Source organism: Leishmania martiniquensis, chromosome 7, assembly GCF_017916325.1.
Source record: "Leishmania martiniquensis isolate LSCM1 chromosome 7, whole genome shotgun sequence".
Classification (NCBI taxonomy): domain Eukaryota; phylum Euglenozoa; class Kinetoplastea; order Trypanosomatida; family Trypanosomatidae; genus Leishmania; species Leishmania martiniquensis.
In genome coordinates this window covers 32,993-48,774 of record NC_090142.1, presented here as the reverse complement: position 1 = coordinate 48,774, position 15,782 = coordinate 32,993, and the positions used below count along the sequence as shown (strand labels likewise).

The 15,782-nt window shown below is 60.3% G+C and overlaps 3 protein-coding genes across 3 annotated transcripts; all 3 read right to left on the bottom strand.

Annotated features, from left to right (window-relative positions):
- Window positions 1-1,184: 1,184 nt before the first annotated feature.
- Window positions 1,185-1,616, bottom strand: LSCM1_07267 (uncharacterized protein; the record flags this gene model as incomplete). The annotated part of the gene is made up of 1 exon (XM_067324647.1): window positions 1,185-1,616. One exon carries the CDS (start codon window positions 1,614-1,616, stop codon window positions 1,185-1,187), a length of 432 nt encoding a protein of 143 aa, XP_067181004.1.
- A 4,847-nt stretch (window positions 1,617-6,463) lies between these two features.
- LSCM1_07266 (uncharacterized protein) lies at window positions 6,464-9,562 on the bottom strand (the record flags this gene model as incomplete). The annotated part of the gene is made up of 1 exon (XM_067324646.1): window positions 6,464-9,562. One exon carries the CDS (start codon window positions 9,560-9,562, stop codon window positions 6,464-6,466), a length of 3,099 nt encoding a protein of 1,032 aa, XP_067181003.1.
- Window positions 9,563-11,704: 2,142 nt separating this feature from the next.
- LSCM1_07265 (uncharacterized protein) lies at window positions 11,705-15,454 on the bottom strand (the record flags this gene model as incomplete). Its single annotated transcript, XM_067324645.1, has 1 exon — window positions 11,705-15,454. One exon carries the CDS (start codon window positions 15,452-15,454, stop codon window positions 11,705-11,707), a length of 3,750 nt encoding a protein of 1,249 aa, XP_067181002.1.
- Window positions 15,455-15,782: the final 328 nt, after the last annotated feature.

The window sequence follows — 15,782 nt, the reverse complement described above, 5'->3', positions numbered from 1 at the left end:
TATGTGGAGTCGTGGGAGGGGGGGGTAAGAAGAGAGCGAGGCCCTACCGGTGAAGGACAGCACTATCCAATGCACGCAGATGTACATGTAGGCACAGGTGCAACAGCGCGTGCGCGAGGGATATGTGAGCCATGATTTTGAGAGGGAGGGAGGGGGGAGGTAGAGGGCGATGCGCAGTCGATTTGGCAGAGGTGAACACGCGAGTCCGGGCTCCTTGTATGGCATGGCACCCCTCTTATCGTCAACGCGCTCGTTCAGATAATCCTGCGCCGCTCACACGCAGGCATTGCGCCGTTCGCCTATTCATTCTTCTTCGCCACGGGGTGGGCGGTTGCGCATTTCACCGGCAACAGGACCGCCGACGAGCGCCTTCCGTTTGCCCCGCCGATTCCTCTGCGTGAGCTTTGCTTCCCCCCCCCCCCCCCCAAGTGCACAGATCAGCGAGGCCGACGCGTGCGCCCCGAAGATAAACGAGGAGGGAGGCTGACTGCAGGTGAAGGCACCACCAAAGCGAGGAGGAAGACATGAAGAGGTGTATGTGTGTGTGTTGGGGGAGGGTGTGGGGGAGAAAGACACGGGCGTATGAGCTCCGCATTGGCAGAGAGACCGTTGCCGCCGCGGAAGCCTCTTCCCTGCCTCTCCTAGTGCTGCCCCAGACGTCGCGTGGCACCGATCATTCCTGTGTCCACCCCTTTCGCTACCGCCCGACACTTGACCGCGCTTCACTGGAGCACTCCAAAAAGCGTCTCGGGAGGCCCTTGCGCCTACGCGGGGGCACACGATAATGGGTACCGAACCTTCTTGCGCATGATGGAGAGGAACTCGCTGACCTCCATCGACCCATCCCCATTTTTGTCGAAGATGGCAAAGACGATGCCGACAGTTGTCTGAGGCAGCGCAGGCACCCCGGCCATTCACATGAGCCGGCGAAAGTGATGCTTCGCTACGGACATGCCGCTGCTCGAGAACATCTCCACGTTGGCGGCCAGTTGCTCCGCATGGAGCATCACTTCATTTAGCCCCAGCCACATGTCGAGCGTCACCATGTCGCCGCTGTCTCTCAGGCGGCGTATGTTCCCCACCGCGTAGTACGGCAAGTGAGAGCCGAGCGCCTGCCTGGCAATGAGCTCCGCGAACTCCTCGGCGGTGATGCGATCGTGCTGCTCCACGTCGTATTGGCAAAACTACGCCTTCCACACCTCCGTGCGCACGCTGTGGATCATCGCCTTCAGCTCGCCGAGAGAGCACTTGCACGGTGCCGCTTCGTCGCCGAGGAGTCCCCGGACGATGCCGTTTCGGCGCGTCGATGGCTTCAGCAACGAATGTACCACTGCTTCATCCTTCGTGGCGCCACGCAGCGCATTGGCAAAGTCCTCTAACGACAGGGTACCCGACTTGTCGGTGCCCATGATGCGGAAGAGCACCTCCACCTCACGCTCATCGCTCGTGAGGAGGCTCATGAGGAAGCGGATCTCTGGAAAGCTGATGTAGCTGTCCCCGTTCGCGTCCATCGACTCGAAGAGGCGCTTCACGTCCTGCACAATGGCCGGGCTCGGCAGCATCTTCTCCGGCGATGCCAAGAGCGCTAACACAAAGTCTTCCGCGGTCATGTACATCGCCTCGCCTTTGCGCTTCCGCACCGGCGCGTAGTGCAGGAATCACGAGCGCACATCACGCAGGTAATACAGGATGAGGCACGGCGGCGTGTCGTACGAGCGGCACAGCGCCACCGTTGCACTCGCCGCAAAGTGTCAGCCCGAGGCACCACAGGCAGCCAACGAGGTCCATAGAAGGCGCCGCTGTCCGCTGGGGCGTGGTGGCAGTGCCACGGTTGCAGAGAGCAGAGGAGCGTCGCGCGCTTCATCCTAAACAACGCCCCCCAAGGGAGCACCACGGCGACCGAGGAGACGATGACGGATGCCGCGCGCGCTGCCTTCAGTGCCCCTACACTCTGCGACCGAGACGGCTCTTGGCGCCGCTGGCAGACAGCGCTGCACAACCGCAGAGACACGTCGTCGCATAGATCTCAGAGGGAAAGCTTGGGATGGTGCTGCATCCGCACTCGACAGCGGTCGAGTGGGGGTGGGAGAAGAGAGAAGGCTGACGAGAAGGAGAGACGATAGGGCGATGGGTGCCGGCGCACAGCGCTGCGACAGCAAACGGAGAGGTGCGTGCGTGCGTGCGAATCCGCCAAAGTAGCCGAGAGGGAGAGGAGCGGGGTCGCGTGTGCGGGTGGCTTTCATGAGGGCAGGGGACGAGTGGCAGTGGTGCAACGGGCATACACACACACACACACACGAGGGCGGACTGCGTCGCTGCCGCAAGCACAGCAGTGGCGAGTGGCAGCGAGCAAGTAAAGAGTGGATGAGGTGGGTGGCCGTGCCGGCTGTAGTTGAAGCGCCCCTTTTTTGTCTCACTTCGCATTTGGCCGCGTCGCCTTTCGCTCGGGGAAAGGGCACCCAAACGCGCGCCTGCTCGAGTCTGCGGGCCCATTACCGGTATGGTGACGTGAAGGGGCAAAGAGCGGCGTCCAGAGGCTGCGCCACACCGAGTCAGACAGGAGGAGATAGCCTGAGCAGGGCAGGGTAACGGCATAGGAGAAGGTGAAGCAGAAGAGGGAGGTGGCAGGACCTTGAGAGACGTTGGTGCTGCGTGCGAGCCGCTTGCAGGAGGGTCAAGGGAACCGATGAGTCGCAGAGAGGCGAGGCTGTGCGCTTGTGGTGGCCGTTCGCTCACATCCCCCGTGGCAGAGGAGAAACTCGCAGCGGGTCAAGTTGCTGGCGATAGTGAAGGCGGCCATGCCGATGCCCAGAGGCCGGTTCCCCGAGCGGATCGCGAAAGCTCACGGTAAAAGAGCGGCTCTGCCGCGTGCTCGTCGGCAATGGTTCAGCATGCTGTTGCTCTCAGGCGAAGCCAGCACGCACTGTTGCGTGCGAACTTCGAATGCTGAGGGTGAAAGTTTAGCTTGCTTGGTGCAAGCCGCCACCCATTTGTCGGTGCGGCTGTACGCGATGCATGAGCTGCCCAACGTATCGCCCATAAAAAAAAGTGGGCCGCCGCGGCGAACAATGCTACATCGTGTACGCTCCGCTTCTGCGTGAGCTTCATGTACTCGTGCAGCTTGTACAAGGCGTGTCGAGATTGCGCTTGAGCACCACAGCGTTGCTGATAAGCGAGGCGGACCGCACCGCCGCCGGATTCGAGCGGCCTGTCTGCAGTGCCGATAGGGCGGTGGGAAAAGAGCCTAGCGGGCCACCTCTCGATCCGTCAAGGATCGTCGCTCGGCGCCCAATTCACTTCCACGGAGGGAGGGGGAGGGGATAGCGCGGCGGCCTCGCATCGGGCGCAGATGCAGCGGCTGCATTTCAAAGAGCTGCATTTCCGCTGCATCTGCATTGTCAGAGGCGGCCTGCCACTCAGTGGCGGGGGACACTTTGTCCATCTGCTGATGCACCGCGGTGGCCGAAGAGGTAAATCGAGGGCGAGGGTGATGTGCTGAGCAGCGATGCAAGCAGCGCCAACGCGGTGCCGCTCACCTCGAGCAGGCATGGCCAGGAGCGCCATGGAGGCAACGTTGGAGGCCATATCCGCCATCTTTGCGTGAGGCCGCTGGTTACGCGGCGCGCGGTACAGATTTGTAGGGAGGAGCAGTGCACAGATGATGAGCTCCGCCATGAAGACGGAGCTGCTGCCCAAGACCAGCGTACTCATCGTTCCTCGAGATCCCCTATGCAGGCAGGCAGCAGGGGAGGGGGGGCGACAAAGCTCGCGTACGGCCCCACACGCATGACGACGGCGACCTCCTGCACAAGGTCAAACATCTTCTGATCGGCGGCTTTGTCCATGTCAAGGGCAGAAGTCCTGCCTGTGGCACGACACACGCCGGCTTCGATCGACTTGGAGACGGTGCGCGGCCGCACATAGATGATCATGGAGATGCCGATGTGGTGCACGCCCTTGCCGCCTTTGACATAGATCGCCGTGGTAAAGGCAGCAACGACACAGTAGGCGCACATCAGCTGCAGACCCCCCCCCCGAGGTCCCGCCGATGCCCTTGAGGGCGTCAGCAGCGCCCATTTCAGCCGCTTATTGCGAAAACCGTCCCAAACAGCGCAGTTAGAGCTTGGGAAGGCGCCACCGTCTGCTCCTACGCTGGCGTGGGTCAAGGTTCCCCCTCTGCTCAGCGGAGGTACGCAAAGAGAAGAAGGCCGACGCGTCTGTCGCCTTGGGGCTGCTGCCAGCCCACAAGAGGCTGCACGGCTGCGAGGCATTACAGTATAGCAGAAAGGCAGCACGGCACCTTCCTTGGCGACGCCAGCAACGTGCTCCACCTCCACCCACATGCCCCTCAGCGCTGCCCTGTTTTCCTCCACTGCGGCCGTGCATCTCGGGGCGTACGGAAGATCGAGGTGAAGAGGCGCGCGCCAGTGCGCGGGGCGCTGAGAAGCACCAACGCACCGTAGCAACAGCGGTCGGCACTCGTTGAACAGATGACTCCACAGACTCCGAAGGATTCGAAGAACGCGAAGAAGAGGAGCCGCGTCACACTCTGGAGGACCCGCTCGAGGCCCCTGCAGGCGACTTCGGCAGCCGTCACGTTGGCGGTAAAGGTGCGCCTCGATCACGCACACGAGAGCGGAGGCCCGAGCAGATGGTTGCCAGCTGCCTCGACGTCGGCCTCACGACGTCTTTGGTGCAGCGCAACATCAACAACGAGTGCGGCATAAACGCCTGGAGCATCGCAAAGAGCGGAGCGAGTATGGGGCCAGCGACAGCAGTAGCGGCCAGGCTCACCGACGGAGAGACTGGCGAGCGCCACCGCTGCCTTACGATCGAGCGGCTGCTCATTATGCGCCAATGGGAGGCGGATGCCAGAGCATGTCGACGGCAAACATGAAGGTGCGCCAAAGGCTCCTCCACGTGGAGCGTTGCATGCCCACAATTCGGCCGCACAAATTGATAGCAGCCACCAAGCCCTGCAGCGCGACTTGGAGCCACCGATGGAGGCCGAGGTATACAAGGAGAGCACCACCAGCGACACCGTCTCCGGGGCGACCTCGGCGGGGAAAACGGTGCTCTACCCCGCGCGCAAGAAGTGCTCGAAATGTTCCTCCACCTCAACATTCTGCCCCCGATGCGATCATGAGCGGGGGCACCGCCGACGTCTTCGGCGCTTCTCCTTTGCGCCGGCAGGCGTTGGCCTGAGGAGGGTGTGTCCATCTTCAGCCGCGAGCAGCGGCTTATAAGTCGTTCGCTTGTCGTGCTCTTTCTCACAATGGCCACCCGACTAGTGGTCGACGGAGGGGAAGTGGGCGGCCGCATCGCCTGAGCCATCTCTGGCACTTGCCTCGTGAAGTCCATAGGGCCGATGCACTTGTTTCTGGTCTCTCTTCATCGATGAGTCGCCGTTGTCGGCATTACCCGTTTCGGCGCGAGCCGTGCTGGCTTACCTGCGAGGATGGCGCCACCTCAGCCACGGCAGCTGCGCCCCTCTCATCAGGCGCGCAGAAGGTTAAGTCAGTTTTTTCCCCGTCACTGCCGTCGCTGCTCTCACACAGTGGGTCAACAAGGCGAGAAAAGGGGGGGCAGCGTTGTCTCTCAGCTCGCCGAGTAAGGTGCTGAGCGCGAGGGGGCCGTCTAGGAAAGGGGAGGAGGGCGGCCCTTCGTTAAGCTCGGCCTGAATGAGTGTGCTTGCATGTATGGTGTTCGGCTCACAGGGAGCGGAGGGGAACGCGACGGGGTGTAAAGACGTGCACGCATCGCTTGGGGAGACAGATCGCATGGCAAAGCCCTCGCCATCTCGTCACACACTATGTGTGCCGTCATCTGGCGCCAATCCGGAGAGGTGCATACAGGTCCTCCACAAACACACACACGCACATAGAAGAAAGCGGAAAGGGTAGGTGCGAGGTGCGATACGGTCTGCAGAAGAGTGTGGAAGCCAAACGTGCGTACGCACGTACGCAGAAACGCACACAAGAGATGCGCAGGATCGCGTCCTGCCCACGCCAGGAGAGGGGAGCGTGTAATGAGGGGGAATGGGCAGGGCGACAGCCGATGGCGGTCGCAACTCCCTTTCTCACATACGCCAACATCACCGAGGCACAGCGTCGACAGCGGCAGCCTCTCCCCTTTCGTTGAAACAGCAACGCACCCTATCAGAGGGGAAGGAAAGGGAGGGGAGAAGAAAAGCGATGTGGGCGCGCTCTCCTCATACACACGCACGCTACCTGAACGCTCACCCAAACTACATTCGGCCCCACAGACACCCGCGGCAGACCTCTTCTCTCTTTGGCGGCTTAAAGAGTGATGGGAGGGATGAACAGAGAATTACTGAATGCGGACACTCTTGACGACACACACTTACGCACAGAGAGGGGGAGACGGGGACGGGGGCGCAGCTCTGTACCTGTGCTTTTAAGAGAAGAAGTAAATGCTCCAATACGCACGTGTTGAAGAGGCTTTACGAGGCCTTGGGTGGCACCACGGTGGCACCGCTCGACTCGCCTGTGGGCTGGAGCGTGCTGATGATGGCAGTGGATTGAGGCTTGAAGTAGTGGGCTACATTTACAACGTCCTCTGGCGTCACAGAGAGCAGGGCGTCGCGCATGGCCTGCTTTGTGCTCTGCCGCAGATCGTTATAAAAGTACCCCTCACCGTAGGAGTCCGCCGCGTACGGAGAGTCGATAGACGAAAAGAGTCGTAGCTTCGCCTCTCTTACATGCTCCGCCGTCAGGTTCCTCCGGTCGCTGAGCCATTCACCAGCCTCGAGGAAAGCCTTGACGGTGAGCTCCGGACTGGGGTCGCGGTAACTTGACATCGTGACCCCGCCAACCTCGCCCTGCAGCGTTGCAGCGCAGTTGGAGCCGTAAGCGCCGCCCTCCTCGCGCACACGGCGGTGCAAGTACTCGTTAGAAAGCAGGGTGCAGCCCACCCGAACCCGTGCCTGGTCGGGGCTCTCCCACTTCAACTGATTCGGCATAGCCATGCCCACAAAAGATGTGTCGATCGGCAACTTCGTGCTGACCTGCTGAACCCCTTTCTCCATGGAGCGCGGTGGCAGGAGCAGGTGCGTGCGCGCGGTAGAGGCCTTCCACGGGAAGGCTTCCAGGAACTCCTTCAGCACCTGCTCCACTTCCTTGCAATGCGCGTCCTCGCATGTCGCCCAAATAAGACTGCCCGACATGTCAGTCGCCATTGCCCGCGCAAAGACGGCATAGTCACCCAGCAGCGTGCAAACGGCCTCGCGGCTCACTTCCGGGCTTCCCTGGAGCTTCTCAAGCACATCCGATGCGTGCGAGCACTGGGACAGCCCCCACCAGTGCTCGCGCAGCTCTCCGCGCCGAGTGAGCTCCGCTACAGCGCGGGTGACGGCGTAGCGATTACCTTCCACTTGCAGAGATTGAATGGCCGACGAGCATGCCATTTTGAGCTTCGACAGCGCGCGAGAGTAGACATCAGCGTCCTCGGCGTTGACGCGCGGCTCAAGCAGCGTCACACTCAACAAGTCCAGCGCCTCCTTTAGCTTTTCCTTGGTGGTGTAGAAGCTGTAGCTGATGCCGGTGATGGTGGTGCTCTCGTGCAGATACGACTCGTTGAGCAGCGGCGCAAAGCCAAAGCCACTGCAGGCCAGCTTCGCTGCAATGGAGTGCTCCTTATAAGAGAGTTTGCCGGCACCGGTTCGCCCGATCAGCGACATCAGCAGCACTGCGCTCTGCGGCACCTGCGCCCCCTCCCCGTGCTCGATCGCGCTGGTAAGAGATGTTGGGAGGGGGATGAGTCCATGCACGTACACGAGGCCATTCGTCGGGCACGTGATCGTGTAAACCTGACCACTGGTGCTGCAGAGAGAGCTTCGACGTGGCTCGGGCTCCGCAAACGACTCGATGGGGATGTCTTCGATGCGGAGGGTGGGCAGCACGTCGTGCGGCTGTGGCGCGCGGAGGCGTTGGAGCCACTCGTTCGCTTCTTTCTCGACCCGGTCCTTCTCCGCCTCCGTCGTCGACGCGTTCAGCGACTCGTCAGCTTCCTTCAGCTGGCCCTGCAGCTTGCCCAAATACTTCTTCTTGGCAGACACAGACACGACGGCGCGGTGCGGGTTACTCAGCAGGTGCGACTCGATACGCTGCAGCAGCGAGGCCGCATTGTCGTCTGCCAGTCGCCGTAGGTGTGGTAGCCAATTTATGAAGTCCAGCGGGTCGTTCTGCGCCCGGCACAGACCCATTGCACACAGGCCGGTGCACGTGTTGAGCCCATAATCGGCAGATCGGTGACGGTGCTGCAGCTCCTCCTGGAAGATGACGGAGCGCACGCGTCGCTCGTCGAAGCCCTCTTTCTGCACCGTGCGGAGCGCCGACTCCACGGCCTGCAGCACCTCGGCCTCCGGGTCTGCCCGCTCCTCATCCACACCCGCCACGCCGTACGTGATGATCGGCGAGGAGAGGTAGAAGGCATACCCCTGCATCGGGGCGTACTCGGTGCCAATCTGTGACTCGATCAGGCTCTTGAACATGGGGGAGCTGGGACCACTCGAGAGGAGGCTGTCCAGTACACTGAGTGCCACGACATCTTCCAGCTTGTCGTTCCCTGTTGGTACTGCGTAGGAGACGGCAACTCGCTTCTGCCGCTGCTGGTTGCCCATCGCATCCAGTGGCCCCTCCAGCTGCACCAGTCGTGGCTCTGTGAAGCGGTGCTGCTCCGCCAGCGTCGGTACAATGACCGGTGCCGTGCGCGCGAAGTCGGAGAAGTAAGAGTTTAGCGCTTCCATGTGCGACTCCGGGTGAACGTTGCCGTACGTGAAGGTGATGCTGTTGCTCGGGTGGTAATGCCGCTTCTGGAAGGACAGGAGCTCGTCGTAGCTGAGGTTCAGAATATCTGGCGGATAACCGCCAGACACGTGGGTGTAGTGCGTGTGCGGCAGCATGGTGCGCATCAGTGATTGCACAAAGTGGTTGCTGGGGTTCGACACGACGCCGCGCATCTCGTTGAAGACGACGCCGTTGTGCACAAGCCTGCGCGTGCGCTTTGCCGTCTGCGCAGCGTCATCTTCGCTGCCCGATGACTTGTCCTCGAGCTCCACTCGGTGACCCTCCTGCTTGAAGTCCTCCTCGCGCAGCAGAGGGTGAAAGACAGCGTCGAGGTAGACGTCGAGAAGGTTTTGGAAGTCCTTTCGATTGGTCGTCGAAAAGGGGTACAGTGTGTAGTCGGACCCGGTCATGGCGTTCATGAAGGAGCTAAGAGAGCGCTTGAGCATCATGAAGAAGGGATCGCGCACCGGATATTTTTTACTGCCGCACAGTGTTGTGTGCTCCAGTACATGAGAGGTACCCTTGCTGTTCTCCGCTGGTGTTCGAAAGCCGATGCAGAAGGTGTTGTTACTGTCGTCCACGTCGATGTGGTAGTAGAGGGCGCCGGTGCGGTCGTGCTCCATTTCGTACGCGACGAGGTGCAGGTCGTCAATGCGACGGCTCTTGCGCAGCGTGAAGCCATGCATGCTGCGGAAGACGAGGTCGTCGCGCCTGCTCGTGCGCAGCGCGAGACATCTCGCCGAGCTGTGCAGCATTCTGCCTAATACGGCACACACCGATACACGCGAGTAGTGGTTCAAGGGGGTGGGGGAGGGCGGTGCGCATAAAACGAGTACAGACTCCGTATGAGGGAGAGGGCAGCGTGCGACACGCAGCAGCAGCAGTGGCGATCGCAATTATAACTCACCCGTGGCGCACGGCAATCACTAGCCTGAGTCGCAGCCTATGCCGCGTTGCTGTACGGGCGCACTCGCAACTGAGGGAGGGGGAGAAAAGGGGGATTCACAACTAGGCAGGGTGCCAACGGCACACAAAAGCTACAGAGAAAGAGAAGGGTGGACTTCTAGCGATCAGAGCAGCGACGTTGAAGCGGGCGGCCTTGGATGAACACCAAGGGTAGGCACAACGAGGAAGAAAACCAAGTTGCGTGCGTGTGTGTGTGTGTGTGTGGATGCCGATGTGGGCGTGGGGTGATGCTGACGTCACTAAATGACGCAGCGACAGACACCCGATTTCCTTTCTGACGAGAAACGCCGATCCTTCCACGAAAAAAAAAGAATGCGGCAGATGTCTGTGTGCCAGCGTGGCGTGTTGGCAGCCGGAACAGCGACGAGATGAAATCGGAGGATACCGCCAAGAGATGCGCGCACCTGTGCATACGCTGCGTGCAACATACGCTCCACAGCTGGTGAGAAGGAAAGAAGGGAGAGATGCGGATTGATGGGAGTGATGTGGGGGGGGCATGCAGAGAGCGCAGCTTGGACTACAAAAAGCAACACGTGGTTGCTCAGCGCACATGACTTTAGTAAGAATTTTTTTTCCTGGGGGAGGTCGGGGAAGCGTTCGCATAGATCAACACGCGCGGCGGGATACGCCCCCCTTTTTTTGCTCGTCTTCGTTTCTGTGATTGGCGTATGGTGGCAACTTTACCGGCCTCCATGCTGAGAAAGAGATGAGATGAGTGGTCACTGCCCGTATGCGCGTGTGAGCACACGGGGCCGTGATAGTCGACCATATTCTTGCTCGTCGCGTGCTGCCAGACGCTGCTGTGGCGTTGGAGGGTGTTACCCCCCTAACCAACGCGCAGCAGGACTGTAGCAGACGCGCGCCCACGTAGGCTACAGGAGCGCGAAGGGTGACAAAGGGGGTTAAAGTCAAAGCAAAGAGGAGGCGTGAGCGGGCGTGGTGTTGCGATTGTTGCGCAGCAGTCGACGAAAAGAGGGATAAAAGGAAAAGAGCCGCGGCACACGCCAAGACACAAACAGTGCTGCACACTCGCCCCAGCGTGCAGGCCGGTATCCAGCAAGAGGGCGCCTCTGTCTTCGTGTTGGCGCAGGGCCGCCGAGGTGAAAGCCACAAACACCATCAGCTGGGCTGCTTGTACTCTGCCTCTCTCTTTCCTTCTTCAAAAAGTTAATGCACTCAGACAGCACGCCGCCATTGCCATCTCCTCAGAGGTATCGCTCTCTCTTCATCTGGCCTCCAGCGACTCTCCTCACCCGGCCGGGAGTTATCCCACCTCCACCCTTCGTAAAGGATAGAGCGGAGCGCACAGCGACAGACGAGAGGCACGAGGCAAAAGAAGGAGAAAGCCGATCTGAAGAGGCGAGAAGGGGCCGCGAGGAGAGGGGGGGGGCGGGACTGCCAACGGATTCTATGGAGGCGAGGGGCGACAAAGTAAGAGAGGCGCTCCGCGAACACGTACACACGGCGACAACGGTCGACACGCCGGTCCACCCTCTGCTGCCGCTTCCATCGGAGCACGACACGAACGCTGAGGGAGAGAGCGGCAAAAGAGCAAAGCGAAGAGAAAAAAGGGAGCACACGCGAGGAAACGGCTCTTTTTGGCTGTCAGGCGTTCATCGCGCTCGTCTCGCCGCTTTCGTCATTCCCTCCAGCCGCCCCCGACTCTGCGTGCGGTACAGCATCACGTGGCGGAGAGACCAACACGCGCAGTCACAGCTCAACGGGCACACTCGAGATGACCGATTTGGAGAAGTGGAGCAGGGCGGCGCGGAGACAGGGGGAGAGAGAGAAGAAACTTTATCCCACATTATATATATATATAGAAAAAAGAGGAGCAATGAAGAACACGAAGGCGGCGACGCTTCAAGAGAGTGACAGCAGCAATGGCACACACGCACGCCGGAGCCACACCCCGCTTCAGCGTACATGGGTCAAGCATAGGCCAGAGACGAGCCGAGCTGGCTCTCCGTCCGGTCTATGCTCCACCCCTTACGCGTGGCGTAGTCTTTCACTTGATCCTTCTGGATTTTGCCCACAGCAAAGTACTTCGACTGCGCATGCGCGAAGACAAGTGCGCTTACAGAGGCCGCCGGCATCATCGCGTACGACTCAGACAGCTTCACTCCCGTGCGCTCCTCAACCTCGCCGATGCGCCACATCGTGTCCATCTCTGTGTGGTCCGGCTGCGATGGGTACCCTGGTGCGGGTCGAATACCTTGGTACTGCATCGTGATCAGGTCGGCCGTCTCGGTCTTCTCTTTCTCTGCGTAGCCCCACAAGTCTGTGCGAATGATACGGTGCACCTCCTCCGTGAACGCCTCGGCGAAACGATCTGCTAGGGCCTTGACCATGATGGAGCGGTAGCCGTCGTTGTCCTTCTCGTACCCCTCGCTCATCTTGTCCGCGCCAAAGATGCCGACAATGAGGCTGCCTAGGTAATCTGGCGCTACCCCTTTCGGGGCGATGAAGTCCGATATGCACAGGTACGGCTCGCCCCGCTCTTTCTCCGCTTGCTGACGCAGACCAAAAAAGGTAGCGATCTTCTCAACACGTGTGTCATCCTTGTACACCTCGATGTCGTCGCCGACGCTATTCACAGGCATCAGCGTGACGACGGCCTTAGCGCGGAAGCTACGGGTGGCAATGATGCCCTTGAGCATCTCCTGCGCGTCGGCGAAGAGCCGCTTTGCCTCTTCGCCGACGGTGGGGCAGCTGAATAGTTTGGGGAAGCCACGATTAGGGTACGTGCCGCGCACCTGCCACACGGAGAAGAAAGGGTTCCAATCGATGCGGCCGGAAATTTTCTCAAGCGAGTAGTCATGGATGGTGATGGTGCCAAGCTTCTTCGGCCGCGGAGCCGGAGGGTGGGCGGCGAAGTCGATCTTCAGAGCATGCTCGCGACAAAACGCTAGAGGCTTGTACACACGGTCCCTCAGGCTTGCCAGGTAGTCCTCCGCGATTTCTTGGTAGGTCTCCTGCACCTCCTCCCAGAACTCCTTGTTGTTGCTCCCGAGCATGTTGGACACCGTGACCACGGACTTGCTGGCATCCAGCACATGCACTGTCTTGTGGTAATGCGGATGTATCTTCACAGCCGTGTGCTGCTTCGACGTCGTCGCCCCACCGACCATTAACGGGATTTCGAAGCCCATTCTCCTCATCTCTTTCGCCACGTGCACCATCTCGTCCAGTGAAGGCGTGATCAGTCCGGAGAGCCCAATGACGTCTACCTCGTGCTCCTTTGCAGCCGCCAAGATCTTTTCACAAGGGACCATCACACCAAGGTCGATTACCTCGTAACTATTGCAGCCCAGGACAACCCCAACGATGTTCTTGCCGATGTCATGTACATCACCCTTCACTGTCGCCATGAGCACCCGCTTCGCCCGAGACGGCGACATGCCTTTGGCACCTTCCATAAGGGCCGCCTTCTCAACCTCCATGTATGGCACCAGCACCGCCACCGCTTTCTTCATGACGCGTGCCGACTTGATCACCTGGGGTAGGAACATCTTGCCACTGCCAAACAGCTCGCCCACCTTCCCCATGCCATTCATCAACGGACCCTCGATGATGGCCAGTGGCTGCTCGTACTTGCCGCAGGTACGCGCCTCCTCGACGTCGTCCTCGATGAACTCGACGATACCCTTGATCAAGGCGTGCGAGAGACGCTCCTCTACCGAGGCGTTGCGCCACTCGTCTACCTTGGACACCTTCACCTCCTCGGTGCCGCCGCCGGCTGCCCTTTCCGCTTTGAGCCGTTCTGTGTACTCAAGGATACGCTCCGCAGAGTCGGGGGTTCGGTTGTAGATGGCGTCCTCGACCAGCTGCAGCAGGCCTGGCTCGATGTCGGTGTATACCGGCAAAGCACCTGCGTTCACGATCGCCATGTCGAGGCTTCTGTCAGCGATCATGGTCTTGAGGAAGGCTGAGTGCATGGCCATGCGAATGGTCTCGAAGCCGCGGAAGGAAAAGCTCAGGTTGGAGATGCCACCGCTCACCTTAGCGCGAGGCAGATTCACCTTGATCCACGCCGCAGCATTCATGAAGTCTATGGCGTAGTTGTTGTGCTCCTCCATGCCGGTGCAGATTGTCAGCACATTCGGGTCGAAGACAATGCTCTCCGGCGGAAAGCCGTCTCCCACTAGCATGTCGTACGCACGCTTGCAGATGCGGATCTTGTTGGCGTAGTCGGCCGCCTGCCCACTTTCATCGAAAGCCATCACCACTACGGCGGCGCCGTAACGCCGTATGAGACGAGCCTGGCGTAGAAACTCCTCCTCGCCCACCTTGAGCGAGATGGAGTTCACGATCGGCGTGCCCTGGGTGCACTTTAGACCCGCCTCGATGACATGGAACTTGGACGAGTCAATCATTATCGGCACCCGCGCCACCTCCGGGTCGGAGGCGAGCAAGTTCAGGAAGCGCGTCATGGCCGCCACTCCATCGATGAGGCCGTCGTCCATGTTCACGTCCAGCACCATGGCTCCATCCTCGACTTGCTTGCGGGCCACCGACAGGCACTCCTCCCACTTCCCGTCCTTCACGAGGCGCTTAAACTTAAGCGAGCCGCTAAGGTTGCAGCGCTCCCCGATGTTGCAGAAGCCGATGTGGTCGGTGAGGTACAGCGGCTCGAGCCCGCTGATGACCATCGTCTTACTTTGCTGACCCTTCAGTCGCGGCGGGACGCCCTCCACAGCCCTGGCAATGGCACGAATGTGATCCGGGGTAGTGCCGCAGCAGCCGCCGACGAGATTGACCCATCCACTGACAGCAAAGTCCCGGATGTCACGGGCCATGTCCTCCGGCAGCTCGTCGTATCCACCCATCGCGTTCGGCAGCCCTGCGTTTGGGTGGCACGTCACGTATCCCTCGCTAATCTGCGCGAGACGCTCGATATATGGGCGCATTTCTCGGCAGCCCAGGGCGCAGTTGAGACCGATGGAGATGATGTTGCCGTGCCGCATCGACGAGTAGAACGCGTCCACTGTCTGGCCGCTGAGGGTTCGGCCAGACAGGTCTGTAATGGTGCCACTCACCATAATCGGAACGCGTGTGTAGCCTTCGTCATCAAAGAGCGTGTTCAGGGCAAAGAGGGCCGCCTTGGCGTTGAGGGAGTCGAATACGGTCTCGATCAGCAGCACATCTACGCCTCCGTCCAGCAGGGCCGTCGCCTGCTCCGTGTAAGCAGCTACAATCTCGTCGTAGGTGATGTTGCGATAATCAGGGTGCTCGACGGAGGGCGAGATCGAGGCCGTTCGGTTCAGCGGGCCCAACACGCCGGCGACAAAGATGCGCCGCCCTGTCTCGCGACTGGCTTGCTCTACCGCGTCGCGGCAGATTTTCGCAGCCGCCATGTTGATTCGTCGAACGAGGTGCTGTGTCTCGTAGTCGGACTGACTCACCGCTTGTGCGTTGAACGTGTTCGTCTCAATGACGTCGGCGCCGGCGATAGCATACTTATAGTGCACATCCCATACCTTCGCCGGCTGTGTGAGACAGAGCAGGTCGTTGTTGCCCTTGAGATCCTTTGTGGCGTTTTTGAACTCCTCGCCACGGAAGTCTTCTTCCTCGAGCTTGTAGCGCTGCAACATAGTGCCCATGCCGCCGTCGAGCAGGAGGATGCGACGCTGGAAGAGCTCCTCCAGCTCCTCGAATAGGGGGCTACGTTCTCCATGCATGACTAGCGCATCCAGTCGTGCTCGGTGGAGGGAGAAAGGGGGAAGGGAAGGGAGATTGAGCCAGAGAAATGTTGATAAGAATACGGATGCGGCAGCTTACTCTGATACGAGCGAAGATATGTTTTCAGCTCCAAAGATGCTCAGTGGTGCTGTCTCACTCCATCGCCACGCGCACAGAACCCGACGTAGCAGTCGGGTGGCTGTCGCTATAGAGTGGCAGAGCGCAAGGGGGCTGCGACGCAGCTGCGCTTCTCTTGTGGTGCGCGCCTGCTTATGTGTTTGTCGGTGCGCCCCATCCCACCCGTTGAGGCATGCCGAATAGAGAACA